Raw genomic sequence first — 15,445 nt, 5'->3', positions numbered from 1 at the left:
AAAATACAGCAATTGATTTCTAATCTGCAAAGGATGTAAGTGTGATCTGAAAACTTCAGCCTCCTACAGCCAGTTTTTGATGAAGTTGTGATGGCCACACCTGGAAACCACAAGAGGGATGTAGGTGGTTAGTAGCAGTGTGTTGTGCAACGCTGAAAATTATGATATAAATTTCTTATTCAACAAGCTGCTTTGTACTAATCCACTGTGATTATTGTGATGTTCCTGTGTAGTTTTAATGTCACCTTTGTCTTGGAATGAGTTATAATAAGCTGTTGTGGGTACATTGCTAGACAAACAGCCTATGTTCTTAAATTTGTGTTTCTGCTCTGTTCAGTATATCAGTCGAGCTTTTTGTACAGCTAAAACTCCTTACCAGTCAATCCTAGTGCCTCATCTGTTATGTTGTAGTCTTATGTTGAAGTCTTCTTTCCACACTCAAACTTCCTTACTGTGGTTTCTAAGGCCTATTCTCCCTCCTGGTTTTGGTCTCCGTCCCCCCCCGCCCCCCTCTTCGCTTTCTTGCTTTTTCCTGGTCCCAGATCTAGTACCTTTTCTTCTATAATTTTTTGTCTTAGGTAGCCCCAGTGAGAAGCTGTTACAAGACAGGTCCTGTTCAGAGGCAAGCAGGAAGATAATCTAGTGCAGATGGATGCTTCAAGGGATAAAGAGCCAGTGAAATTCCTTGCAAATGCATTTTGTTTTTTTTATTCATCACTACTAGCTTTGTCAAATCTGGTTTGAGTATTCTTTCAGGGGCACAGCAGAATGTATGTCCCTCCTGAATAAGATTCTGTTCTGCCATACCTTGAAGCATACCTTCGAAATGGCATCAAGTCTGGTTGGAGGCCATTAACCAGTGGTGCACCCCAGAGATCAATACTGGGTCCAATACTTTTTAACATCTTCATTAATGATCTGGATAGTGGGCCAAACACTAACCCTAATTTCTGGCTCAGACTAAGTCCCCCACCTCTGGCCCACATCAAAAACTACTCCTCAGCCCTGATCTCTTTGCTCCAGCTTGCCTTTGGCTGCCCAATTCCAGCACCACTCCAGTGTCCCCTCTAGGTGCTCTCTTTCGCTCAGCCTTAACCCTGTAGACAAGCTAACCCTCATAGACAAGCTGTTGATGTATGTGCAGGATAAGCAGACGGTGAGGTGGACTGAAAACTGGCTAAATGGCTGGGCCCAGAGGGTGGTGATCAGTGGCAGCAAGTCTAGTTGAAGGGCAGTAACTAGCAGTGTACCCAGGGGTCAATACTGGGTCCAGTCCTCTTGAACATCTTCATTATTGATCTGGATGGTGGGGCAGAGTACGCCCTCAGCAAGTTTGCTGATGACACCAAACTGAGAGGAATGACTGTGATGCCAGAGGGTCGTGCTGCCATCCAGGGGGACCTTGAACAGGCTGGAGAAATGGGCTGACAGTAAGCTCGCAAAGTTCAACAGAGGGAATTGTGAAGTTCTGCACCTGGGGAGGAACAACCCTGTGCACCAGTCCATGCTGGGGACCACTCAGCTGGAAAGCAGCTCGGCAGAAAAGGACCTGCAGGTCCTGATGGACACCAAGTTGACCATGAGCCAGCAACGTGCCCTTGCGGCAGAGGCGGCTAATGATATCTCGGGCTGCACTGGAAGGAGTGTTGCCAGCAGGTGGGTGGAGGTGATCCTTCCTCTCTACTCAGCACTGGTGAGGCCACACCTGGAGTAGTGCGTCCAGTTCTGGGGTCCCCAGTACAAGCGAGATACAGAGCTACTGAAAAGAGTCCAGCAAAGGGCCACGAAGATGATGAAGGGACTGGAGCATCTCTCCTGTGAGGAGAGGCTGAGAGAGCAGGGACTGTTCAGCCTGGCAAAGAGAAGGCTCGGGGGGATCTCATCAATGAAGGGAGGGTGTAAAGAAGATGGGGCGGAGCCAGGCTCTTTTCAGTGGTGCCCAGTGACAGAAGTGATGGGCACAAACTGAAACACAGGAGGCTCTGTCTGAACATCAAGAAACATTTTTTTACAGTGAGGGTGATTGAGCTCTGCCATAGGTTGCCCAGAGAGGTTGTGGCGTCTCCATTCTTGGAGATACTCTGAAGCCATCTGGACACGGTCCTGGGCACCTGGCTCTAGGTGGCTCTGCTTGGGCAGGGGAGTTGGGCAAGATGACCTCAGTCATTCTGTGAAAATTGGGGAAAAACAGGTTTCCTAGAGATAGGGACATCCACATTTTTTGATATTGACAAACTTTTGCTTTTTCTCATCCTTTGAGGTAGCTGAGGTAATGGTTTTGCATCCTCTCTTCCTCAACTTCAGTTTGAGATAGACACTAGCATGGCAGTTTTCTTCCCAACCAGATGGTTTAATGGTATTACAAGCAAATAAAATTCTGATCTTGTTAAAGTTGTGCAGTGGTCCTCTAATAAAAAGTAGCACTGCCAGGTTTGTCTGTGAAAATTTCTTTGCATCACACTTCTAACATTAATACTTTGCCAAATAGCGTATGTTGTTGTAGTATGGTCCAAGATCATTGGGGAGAGTGTGAAAAGCTTAAGTACTGGGTCATTTTGATCAAGCACAAGGGAGGTTCTGGAGAGATTCATAGATGCCATTATGCATTTAAGTTCATGAGCAACTGCCATCTATCTGTTGGCCTTCTTTCTTTGCCCTAATAGACTGTGGAGCCAGTGTGACTTTGAGATGCATTTAAAATATAACTGCTGCTTTCCAAATTCCATTCATCTTCTTTGTTGGCTTCTAATAGCAAAAAGTTTGTGAATGGTGCCCAGAAGTAGAACAAAGGAAAAGTTTGGCACTACTACAGTGTAAGTGTCATTGTAATATTTAAAAACTTTTCAGGTGAATAATTCTCAGACAGAACCCCTAAAACACTACTGCTTTACATGCATTTCCATATTTATTAACATAATACAATATGGTGACAATAAGTCAGGAATGTGCCAGAGGTATAGAAACTCTATATTAAGTTGGGAAGGAAGAAGGAAGAAATGTGGGATGAGTCTACCTTAGGGAGGATGGACCCCTCACCAGGAAAATGGCTGCTGTACACTCACATTTAGTGAGCTTTGAAAGAGCGTAATGTCTTGTTTCCCTTTCTGCTTTACTCAGATATAGGTTATTCTGGGTTATTTTGAGAAGAAATGCAATAAAACATATGTTTTGAGAATGGTCACGAACTACTACTGTAAACACAAGTTCACTGTTTATAAATGGGCTGTGCCACCATTGCCACACATTGTTTTTTAGGGTAGGGGTGTTCTGCCGATCCTAATGAGCTTGTCGAGAAATACAGAAAAACTGCTCTTAATATTCACTCATTTGGCTTTCCCCTTCCAGTGCTGATCACATACACACTTGTTCTAGTGTTCCTTTTTTTTTTTTTTTTAATATAATAAATGAAAACAACCAACAGAAAACACTTCATTAATGTGATTAATGTTCTGATTGATACACATTAAACAATAAATGTGTTTAATAAAGATGTCTTGAAGTTCTGGGGAATTGGGTACAAATTGAGATGTTAATATGGTGTTCTCAGGCAACAGGAACCTCTGTTTCAATAAAAACTCTGCAGGAAGGAGAGTCCTTGCAAACTGGTGATTGTCTTTCTACCTGAGGCTAGACTGTAGCTGGGAAAATAAACAGTGGATACCTGCTTCTAGTCCTTCAGAAGTCAACGCTACTTGTGTATTTAGTTATCTTCTTATCTGCATTCAAAGAAAGACTTAAGAGAAAAATTTCAAATATTAAACATAAAAGAAATCTCTTCTTTTATACATCTTGTGATCTGTGTATCTATCCTGCTAACTTACGTGAAATGTGGACTTTGTTACTTACCTCTTATCGTTTAATTACTAGCTTTCCTAAATATTGTAACCTTTCTTAAGTGATTTTTTTCCTCCCTTTTTTTCCATTCTGCCTGTGATCTCTCTAAAAGGGATCAGTTAATGACACTTTAAAAATGTACAATGAAACAAAAAATAAAACCCCAACCTAGAAATGTGAGGCATAAAGTCATTTGAGCAAGGTCAGCTCTGTCATAGCACACATCTTGCATATTTAATGTTAAAACACAGCTGGGATATCTTTAACTGCACATTTAACTGGAAACTGGGATAGGAGACTGTGATTGTCATTATATTAAGGAAATCTTAACTTTAGATTTTTGGGGCTATTCTTTCCAGTATTTAGTATAGGCTAAAATTACTGAAAACTGAATTCTGATAAAAAAACACAAATAAAAAGTCATTAATTTAAGACCATTGCATTGCAGAGCTGTATTCGTTCAATTTTAGTTCACAATATGTTAGGATATTTTGGATGAACAAGTTAACATAAGTATGTTGCCAAGCGTTCTTTAAATCAGGTGTGATGTTTCCCATAACCAAAAGTAATCTCAGCTCAAAGCTTTAAAATGCAAGTATAACAACACTCCTGAAGTCGTTCCCTTAAAGCAGTGACGTGTACTGCTACTAAAAGAGAATCTCCTTTTCCTGTCAGAGGTGGAAATGACACTCCTTTGTGTTTTGTGTTTTTACACAGTGGGTATACGTATGTTTCTCCTTTATGCTTTTCCATAGCATGTATGTGCCCATAAAGGCAGTCTTATCAAGGAGTGGATTCTGCTGAATCTTTCTGCTGCGTTAATTTTCGACCAGATCAGCTCTCTGACTGAATTGTCTGTGTGGCCATGGCAGCACTATGACTGCTATAAGTGAGAAGTAATGCTGTGCAAGGGAGGCAGGCGTATCAGCCATTTCAGGGATTTACATTGGTATACGCCACTTGTGAAACATGACCTAGGCAGCAGACCTGCCATTTATGTGCATGTTTATGACCCTTTGGCAACCTAACTTGCATCACTGTTACCAGAAGGATTTACTAGCAAAGGAGAAATAAATACCTGAGTTAAATGTGATTGGACTGTATGTCCTGGCCTTGTTAGTTTGTGGTGTTGAATAGTTTACAGTTGCAGTCAGGGATTTTTGCCACCTGTCACCTTTCTCCACGTGCAATGAAAAATATTGTTAGCTTACTACAAGCGGATGGATTGCACATGCTTCCTCCCATTGAGGAGTTGTCTTGGTTCCATGTACAGGGGAGGAGAGAGCCTGTGTTTGTGTCTGAGTGCAGTTTTTGGGAGAGGATGTGGGTGGCTGGTTTCTTGGGCTGTTAGGGGAGAAATAGAATAAATAGTTGTGAGTTTTGAAGAATTCTGTAGTCATTAAATCACGTCTTTAAGTAAACAAAATAGATAGTTTCTGCTTCTGCTCCAGTGAAACATCGTTTGTCACATCAGCAATAATGCAACAGTGGCCTGAGCACTAACTATAAAGCAAAACTTGAATAACTTAAAATCCTTGACTACTATGTGCTTTCAGAAATTTCTGATTCTTGCTTCCTTTTCCTCTGTGCATTTCCAGTAAGTAGATTCAGACCTTTTTATAATTTGTTGCTGGTTGAAACCGGTTCTTATTTTTATAATCATCATTCTGGGTTTTTGTTTAAATTTAAACTGACTTTTTTAAACTCTAGTAAAAGTGTAAGAAATCGTGGTCTTTGGACCCACATTAAAATTGACTGGGAAATGAAAAGTAATTGTTAGGCATTAAAATAGTAAATCCTCGAAATCTTTTTTGGTCTACATATTTATTTATTTTTAAAAGCATTTTAGGGAATGATGGATTACAAACTTTGAGATCGACAAAGATGTTTTAGCTGTGTTGGCGCAGGTATATGAGAGGCCCTCAGCTGATTCCCTGTTGCTTGCTCTCTTGTTGCTGCCTGTGTGCTGTGGCTGTAAAGTGCTTCTGCTGGGGTTTGCTATAGATAGTTGCGTTGCCCAGGTGTACAGTGAAATGGGGTGGAAAATTGTGCTGCTTGACTTTAGTGAAGAGCAAAACGAAATGTGCTGTCAACCTTTGTACAGCAATAAAGGTTTATGGTTGTGTTAATGAGCAGCTTTTTTAAACCATAAATAAGAGTTTCTCCAAATGTATGATAAGATAAAAAAAGTCTTTTGCTCTTGCCGATTTCATAATGCAGAGGTGCATAGCATCACTTCTAGAAACTTACAAGTATTTAAAGCCTTGGGTTTTAGTAATAATTTATTTCTACAGATGAAAATGGTTAATGCTAAGAAAGAGGAAGAATATTTTAGAATTCTTGGTGTGTTTTACATTTAAGTGATTCTAGGTATCATGGCACTGTTTGTTTTTAATAGAATGCTAATCTGATTTAACCTTTCTAAGCTATATGACAACCATCATTACGGTGAATAAAAAGCCATAGTTCCCTGTAGACTAATAAAAACCTATGTTCCTAGGTAATTGAGTTCCCAGATAATGTTTCAAGCTCACATTATTTGTGCTCGTGTCAACTTACTGGTTCGTTTTATTGAAAAGAATTATGTTTCTCACAAGGCAGCCTATTGTCCTGTCTAGCTGATGTTTTTTGCGGTGCATAGTATGGTCACAGGTGTGAGGGAGCAAAAGCTGTTAAGTAATTGAGTACAATAAGTAGCATAGGGAATACCCTTTAGCAGCTGATAGGAATATTAGTAATTCACTGAGAAGTGGAAAACTTAAACTCTATGGATTTCAGGATAGCTGAATCTTGACTTTTACAAGAAAAGGAACCATCTAAACACATGGTAAAGAAACCATCAATTACATTCATACCAAAAAGCAATGCAGAACTAAATGCCTATGGCATGCTGAGTGTTGTTGCGATGGGCTGTGCTACTTTTCATCTGAGAAAAATCTTAATTTTTCTTTTCTAAGGAAATTGAATATTTGGGGGGGGATTTGTTTGTTCATTTACTTAATATGTTTTTTTATTGTTCTAGAGATTCTTAAATAATTATGATTCTTTTAGGTATTAGCCACAATGAACATCCACAATTTAAGATTTCTAAAATCTGAAACCTGCATATGGCATCTTAGAAAGAGTGGTTGCTCATTTAGCTGGGTATTCCAAATCCACTTTCAACAGAAATATCAATAATCTCCAGAAATTAAAAACCAGTATTGCTAGTCTTACAATATACAGATTTCTTTAGCATCTTTAGCATTCTTTAGCAGATAGAATAGATTTAATTATCTGAATTTTTAATGCATTTCCAGTTGTAACAAAAATAATTTACTTAGAAGAGCATCAAAGAAAAAAATGCTTGTTTGCTTTATGTTTCTTAAAATATTTAAAGCAAGGAGAGATATAGCCTGGATTTAGTAAAGATAAAGGGAGTGTTCAAGCTACTTACTTATTGCAAATGGATTTAATACTTTAAAGTCTTCCAAACCAATGCACATAGTGTGGAATCCTATTTTAGGATTTGTTTTCTGTACTTTCTGTGTGCTGTTAAATTCTGATGTTTCAGTGTGCTATTTATGTCTTATGTTGAGTGTACTCAATTGTGCACTCTTGTTGAATATGTGTTGTCCAAATCTATGACTGTAAATAAATGATATGCTAAAATATTTGGTAGCAATGCACAAGGCTACTTAAAATATGGAAGAACAGAGAAATGCCAAATGTGTCTATACAAAATATATACCTCCAGTATATCTCCATTCTTTTGGAGATAATGGCAGTTGTATTTCTAAATGTTAGATAAATACATAGTAACACTTTTTGTCGTAAAAATTAATAGTCTTCATCGTCACTAAGAAATAGTTGAGGATTTATAGGTGGGTAAATCAGCATTTCAGTTCATGTTTTAAAGCATGGTAGCCTCAAAATTAAATCCACTAAAACCAGACTGAAGTTTGTGTTAACTGGTATTCTGTGTGTTGTGTCCCCTTAGGAGGAACAGGCTGCTAAACTCAAAGCTGAGAAGATTAGGGTAGCATTAGAGAAGATTAAAGAGGCACAAGTGAAAAAGGTAAGTTATTTATACTGGTTTATAAGATACTTATTCACCAGGAAAATGCAGGCAAAATTCTTCTCATTTGTGTCTATTACCCTTATATTGCCTTAAATAAAATAGGAACACTCTAATGTTCTGATCTTGAGTCATAATGTACTTTCTCATCTAGACTAGACCTAATCAAGAAAATCCTAGCATATGGAATAACATTATATTTTTCTTAAGGAATAGCTTATTTTGCAGCTAATGCACATTGAGAAAACTTTGCCAGCTTCCACCCAGAGCTGAAATGAAGGTCTAGCCTCCTGAAATTGTTTTTGTATATTAAGTAGTCACACATTTAAAAATTGCGTCTGTTTTCTTTACAGACCCCTTCCCATTATGCATAGCAGGATTTTCCAGTGATAAATGGAATACAAGCATTCCAGACTTCAGACAGGGGTTACCAAGTGGAGAAAGTCTACTGACATTACTTGATGCACTATCAAAGAATATAAAGTGTTCCCTTGAAATTTAGCATTCTTATTTTACATTTGGAGTTTTTCAGTAGCTTAAAATGCCTTTTACAATTAGTGTTTATATATCAAAAGCTGAAAAACTGTCCTGGCTAGAAGATGGGAATTAACAAGCCAACCAGTGTATTACAACTAGTACATTTTAACTTTTCCAGCTGAACAAGGTGTAAAAAAGGAAGCATAATGATTGGCAAGAAGAATCTATTGTCTTAAGTTTTTTGATTGGTTAAAAAAATGGCTGCATTTTTCTTTCTGGATGGTGACCTCTTTAAAGTGCCTATGAAAAGCCATTGTGTTTTAAAAGCAGATTTCTTTTGCACTAATACTTCATACTCCCCAGAAAAAGATGATTTAGTATAGGTATATTGTTTACATGATCAACGTTTTTAGAAAATATGAAGGAAGCGGGCAGAAAGCTTGAATTACAAATCTAAAAAATTCTGATTCTATATAAGGTTGTGCAGAACTCTATATCTGTGTTTGTTCCACCTAGATATGTGAGAAAAATTATCACAAAGACATTTTATTAATCAGAACAGGACACTGGCAGGAGGGATTTTTTTCCTCCTTAACACACAACTAAAGCGCATTGTCATTGTTTTGGGAAGACCTTTATATTTACTCTCCTATACTGAAGGAGAACAGTATCTTGTTAAATGTCTGTGATACAAATATCTAACCATCATTTATGGCTTTTTACATTTTGAGGGAGTGTTTTGAGTGAACTTAGTATTTTATGCTATTTTAACAAAATCTTAGAAAAAGAAGCAAGATCTTAAAAAAACGTGTTTTTATTTGAAATGTGGGAAAGTAATCCTTCTTCTTGTTTCCCTAATTTTCTGCTTAATAATAGTTGGTGATTAGAGTCCATATGTCTGATGATAGCTCAAAAACAATGATGGTGGATGAGAGGCAGACAGTGAGACAAGTATTAGACAATCTGATGGACAAATCGCATTGCGGTTACAGTTTAGACTGGTCATTGGTGGAAACCATCTCTGAATTGCAAATGGGTAAGTAATAATTATAAACATTTATAATTATTATCTATTGATGTAATACTTGTCTGTATCTATGTCCTCCAAATGATTTAAATTCTTATCTTCATAATGTCCATCATCCCGTTCATTCATGTAGTAAATGTTCATTCATGTAGTAAAGCTTATGAATGACATTGTTTCAGAATGATCTGGAAATGTTTTCTTCTTTCATATTAAAATCACGTCTAAATTCTAAGGTGTGATAGAGGAATTTTACTAATGTCTAGTTACTGAGCCTCTTGGTTTTGATGTGTTCCTCACAGAAGAAAGAAGTAAGGGATAAAAATCTTACTCTGCATCTTCCTCTTTGTAAATAGTATTTTGTACTGATCCTAATAGCTCTTACTACAAAAAGCTGTCTACATTTTTTTCTGTTAAATATGTTAATGCAATTGGCAATATGGCTCTAAGGGCAGTTAAAGCTCCTTTATGCTGCATTACACATACCACAATGTAAGTTGTTCTTTTAGCCAAAGGATGTAGCATCTGAATGGAAGAGAAGGGGAAAAATGATAGAAAAACAGTATTATTAATCCCCATTATCAGAGAAGAATTCCATCAGAGCTGTTAAGCACCTTACCCACTCACTAAAGAAAAGCCCAGAACTGAACCCAAATATCTTTATTTCAAATTAAAATGCAAATTAATATTTCCTCTCTCTTTTGGTGAAACCTTTTCTATTTCAGGCAGTGTAGCATGTTAACTTTGCTTATTGTTAGACAAAAAAGGCCATTGTAGGGTGACAGGGTATCCATTGAATCTGGTACCTTTCATGTGAAAAATAACATCTTACTAGGCTCAAAACCTTAAAATTTTAATAAATGAAATCTTAGAAGTTGCCCAATTTTGAAACTAAAAAAGAATTTGCACAAGTCCTATGTAAATCCAAACTAGGTATATAAAAATCAAAGGTGTAATTCTGTAACATTTTACCAATGAGAATAGTATGAAAAAATAACTTTATTAGTTTTGCAATAGTTTTATGTTTCTATCACTGAAAAATCTCTGAATGTGTAGGTAGCAGGATTCTCAACTCAAGGCTCAACAAGGGGTCTTTCCCATCCTAGATTTGCTCTCATAAGACACTTCCATTCACTGGGCAGCCTGAAAAGAATAAAGGAAAAAAATACTGGAAAAAATATTCTCAACTTCTGTTAGAAACAAAGAGCGAGGCTGCAGACAGAAAGATAAACTGATATTTATCCAAATTAACAGTGTGATTGAATTAATTTTCTTTTGAAATGAAACTGGGTTAACAAATCTCTCTTGTTCGATGTTTTACAAATATATGCATGCCCTACTGTATGGGCTCAGTGACATACTGGGAATGACAGAATTTGACTGCTGTATTGAAAGAGTTTCAAGCTAAAGAACAACATCTATTATAATTACAGAGTTTTAAATTAAGACTACAACATGATAAACTTAAGAGAGATGCAAGAGGGTAGAATTCAGTTTCCTCTTTTGTTTTTCAGTTTGGCTTTCCTTGATCCTTGGTGGGGCAACTGTTAGGTAGTTTTTCATAGACGTCACACGTGTGTTTTTTTAAAAGGCAATCCAAAATGCAGCCTATTTGATTCATATATTTTATACTGGAACTTGAAAAACAGACAAAAAAATGATTACAACAAAGCCCTCACCCTATGTACTAATGTGTATTGGATTGTGTTATTTCGCCAGTGGTTCATCTTTTGAAACATTTTTTCAGTCAATGCCTATGTAAGAGGAAGGAACTCCTTTATTAAAATGTTTTCCTTTAGCAAGAGACAGAAGACCTATGTACCTTCACAGTGTATTTTTCCATGTTGTCTTGTCAGTTGATTGCTCAATAATTGCGCGGTTCAATAAAATGAAGTGAAAGCTTTAAGCTAACAAACTTAGAGAGAAGCTAACAAACTTAGGAGAAAGACATGAGGCCTGTGGAGTTCCTGATTGTCTGCATTTTATTGGTCTGCTTCAAATGTGTGTGGTTAACTAGTTTTTGAGGAGTCTGATTTAGGTACATGTACTTGAAGTAGAAGGCCACCTGTTACTATCTAATGATTTAACCAGGAGCTTTATATGTACTTTCAGAAGAACTCAGTGATACTATTTCCAGCATGCAGAATGAAATGCTTTGCCCAGTTTTACCCTGCCAGTTTGTAACAAACAACTCTGGAAGGTTTCTTTTTCCTGGAACAAAGGCTGTTTTCATTTTTTTAGTTAGAGCAGAGTATGTCTATGAAGTATCTGTGAGTTACAATGTTTTAATTTTAGAGAGTATGTTTAATAATAAGAACATTGCATTATATGCAGTTTTACATACTATAGGTACGTATACACTCAGTGATTAAGTTGTTTCGTGTTTGAATTCAGTTATTGTTATTGTAATAACAGCTGATATGTTTTGAAAGCTATCCAGTTTCACTAATGAGGCTGCAGCGAGATTTAAGCTTTTGTATCACAGCCCTCTGAATTTTTTTTGTTTTGTTCTTCTGTTAGGTAACACCTTTTTTACTTTCTTGGAAGACAGTATTGCTGTGTTGCTGATAGAGCTTGATGGAAGTCGTGAGTTGTAACTCGAAAGCTTTTTAGAAAGATCTCACTGGGACCTCAGTAATGTTGTGTTGTCATCTCAAACCTTAATTCATTCCCTACAGATGACATTTTGTTGCATTCACTCTGCTTAGTATTCTTAATTACCAAAGATGCTGAGATGTCATCTGTCATCTCAGTCTTCATTAGTGATAGCTCCTAGGTCTGGAGGTGATGAGTGCCGTATACCCTCTGTAAAAATGTGGTGTAATTGATTTTTGTGGAAAAAACCATATTCAGCTTTCAGATGCAAATGAAATGTCAAGCAAGTCCCAAAGGATTCTGAAATAAATAATTTGCTGAAATGCCACTGTTGTGTGGCCTGTGTGAAGAGGGAACAAATTGCAGAAAGCAAGATTCTACTTCAGTGTCTTAGAAAGGAGGAGAAAATTGGTCTAGTGGTTTCCCAAAGATGTATTCTTCCTTATTTATTTTAGAATAAGGGTTTTCAGATATTTCTCTACCATTTCAGTAAATTTTCGTCTTTTTTCTTCCTCTCTCCTCTTTTGCCTATTTTCAGTATCTTGTACTAGTGATAACTATTTCAACAGAGAGTCAAAGCTCAGAGTTCTCAGAAGCCATTGCTGATACATCATTTATTCAGCAAGATAGATTGTAAGGAATAGACAGTGTCAGTTTTCAGACTTCTTCTATAATACCCCCATTAACCATGGGTATTCTGCGTTTTGGAAGCATTTTGTTTTCCCTTTGATCATTGTCTGTTACTTTTTTTGATACTTTATGAGTGAGATAGTGATTGGGGATCTAGAAACAAATTTTGTGCTGAAAAAGCTGCCTAATAAATTCCTCCAGGGATTGTGTGGACCGGAGTATATATAAATGTGATTCGCCTTCTTATTTGTGCTCATAATATTTGAAATGTCGTCACTTGAGTCTGCTGTGTTCATGTGGGATTATAGGCTTTGTCAGGTAAAAAAAATAAAACCACTTCATATATTGATGGAACTATAAGCCTGAAGAGATGGAAGTGAGACTGTTGAGTGAGTGTATGTGTAAAATTAAACCAGGCACATCTGAAAGTTGACTAAGTTCTTTTAGTTTCTTAGTGTAAACTTCTTCCCCATTTTAGTAGACCGTGAACTCTATTTTGTCTATGTATATGCCTTGTCTCCCAAATATGACTACAGAGCAGTTTCTGTCACAAAATGTGACAGATTCAAATGTATTTGCTCTCTTGTTATTGCTGTAGAAAGGATCTTTGAAGATCATGAAAATTTAGTTGAGAATCTTCTGAACTGGACAAGAGATAGTCAAAACAAACTAATGTTCGTGGAACGTATAGAGAAATATGCACTTTTCAAGAATCCCCAGGTAAGCCTGAGATTCATGTTGAATGCCTGTGTGTGTGCACGCATGCATGCCTGATTGCAGTTTCTTCCTTTTTTTGGTAGCATACATTTCCATACTTTTATTTTGGTACTTGTGTATGTATTAAAATGCCAGGCAACTTTACATTTCAGCACTGAGTGCATCCACATTGTGGTTGGCACAAAATCAAGTCCCTAGCAGAAAACCATGAGCTGAAGCAATCTATTTGCTGATGTGTTTGTGGGTAATTTTAATGGAGATGAAGGCAAGCAGTTTCATGGCATTTACACCAATACTTAGTGCTGTTCAAGGAGAAGGGTGTTCATAGATATTGCTAATAGCAATGCCTCTCCACTGTGCATTCTTACGTTGCTGGCAATAAGGGGAAGAGAAAATCTAAGAGAATAGCTAGCTACTCCATGGTCAAATGGCAAGTGAAGAGAAGAAAGCACGTGTCCCTCCCTGTGGAAGCTGGGACCTGCCTCTATTCACCTGTGTTTCCTGTTCCCTGGCTAGGAAACCAAAGGCCCCTCTTCTCTCCCAAATGGCCTCAAAGGCCTCTCTCCTCTCAAATGGTAGCTACAGATTTGATATCCAGCAGCAGTTCAGTATTCTAAGGGAGTGGAGGAAAAGAAACAGAAAAGCAGAAGGTGGCTCTTTGAAGAATTTGAATTGAAAAGAACTGGATATAATAGCACTTGATCTTAACTCTTACCTAATGTATTCCCTTTTGGGGTCATAAATTCTTTTTATATTTGTATGGTATCTATGTGGTAATTTCTTGGATTTAAGCCGAGTATCAGTTTTGCATGCTCATCCTTTGAGACACCATCAGTGTACTTGATTTTTATTTTTTTTTTAAGCAAGAATTGAAAACCAGGTCTTATTCAAGTGCTTTGCGATGAAGCAGCAAAACTCTAAATTCTTTTTAAAAGCATGTAGTTGGTATGTTTACTACTATACATATGGTAGACACTGTCAACAAGGATGAGGTACCAGCATAAAACCAATATTTCTCCTTGCTTTAAAATACTGAACTGGCTAAAGTTTGTGAATATTATTTTTTTCCAGTATAAGAGCTAGGGATTAGGAAGAGGAAGATTTTCATTGTCCCAGTCCTTGTTAAGATGAAGAAGAGTACAAAACTTCTTGTTAAATAAGATACAGTACCTATGCATAGTTAGTTTCCTTTTAAGAAGACAAGGAGTATTTCGTAATTCTTCATGAAAAATAAATATTTTTATTCAGCAAAACTGTCAGAGCAAGGTGGAAAGAAGTACATTGCTTCTGTGTGTGCTTCTTTGAACACATAAATAATGGCAGTATGTAACAAGTTTAAAGATCTCTGGTTTTTTGAATATTTTTATTGTGGGATTTTCAAGTTCATGGTATTTTTATTTCTGGATGCATTGTACCAGGCAGCTGTTTGTTTTGTGGAAAGCCAGGACAAGGTTGTTTGAGGCTGTTACTTAAGATAAAAGAGTGGACTGATTGATATTTCTGGAAAAGGCGGTTATAACTTAGTTCCATGTATTATTTAGCAGTCTGACAGATAGTTTCAATTGAACTACAAAGTTTTGTTCAATTAAGGTATTGTTCTTAGATAATAGCTGTTTTTTTCTTACTGCTACAGAAAGGTAAATGAGAAATGTTATTTGGCTTGATTTCAGAATGCCTATAGAAATATTAACCTTTATCTTGTTACAGAACTATCTTCTGGGGAAGAAAGAAACCTCTGAGATGGCAGACAGAAATAAAGAGGTGCTGCTAGAGGTAAGACTGCCAAAACAAAAAGGGCGTAGTGGTCATTTCAGAGTTTGAAGCTAAACTCTAAAAGGTGGTGATTGAAATTGATGGATGGAGCTGAATGTAATTCTGGAACAAATGTGAATGGAATGTGTTACATTTGAGATAAATGGCTATTTTGATGTTACCCTGTTTCAGATACGATCAGTTAGTAAAAACATGTCTTTATTTTGTTTAATAACTAAAATTCCATACACAGTGATAATCAGAATGAGGTTGCCTGTAACTGTGGCTAAAAAGAGTCAAAATTTGCAGAACTGTCACCTGGTTTTTTGACCTGTGGTGGTAGAGATTTTTTTACTAGT

At 37.1% G+C, this 15,445-nt stretch overlaps 1 protein-coding gene across 1 annotated transcript in view; it reads left to right on the top strand.

Annotated features, from left to right (window-relative positions):
* The window catches only part of RAPH1 (Ras association (RalGDS/AF-6) and pleckstrin homology domains 1), a gene marked incomplete at its 3' end in the record, with an annotated part of 47,027 nt that overhangs the window by 22,793 nt on the left and 8,789 nt on the right, over window positions 1-15,445 (top strand). The window contains exons 6-9 of the mRNA XM_009576468.1: window positions 7,814-7,891; window positions 9,245-9,404; window positions 13,216-13,337; window positions 15,042-15,107. Of these exons, the coding sequence (XP_009574763.1) occupies window positions 7,814-7,891; window positions 9,245-9,404; window positions 13,216-13,337; window positions 15,042-15,107 (426 nt within the window). The remainder of the gene's footprint in view (window positions 1-7,813; window positions 7,892-9,244; window positions 9,405-13,215; window positions 13,338-15,041; window positions 15,108-15,445) is intronic.

This window comes from Fulmarus glacialis, unplaced genomic scaffold (assembly GCF_000690835.1).
Source record: "Fulmarus glacialis isolate BGI_N327 unplaced genomic scaffold, ASM69083v1 scaffold2434, whole genome shotgun sequence".
Lineage (NCBI taxonomy): Eukaryota > Metazoa > Chordata > Aves > Procellariiformes > Procellariidae > Fulmarus > Fulmarus glacialis.
Note: the sequence above shows the minus strand (reverse complement) of the source record. Positions and strands in the feature narration are given on the sequence as shown.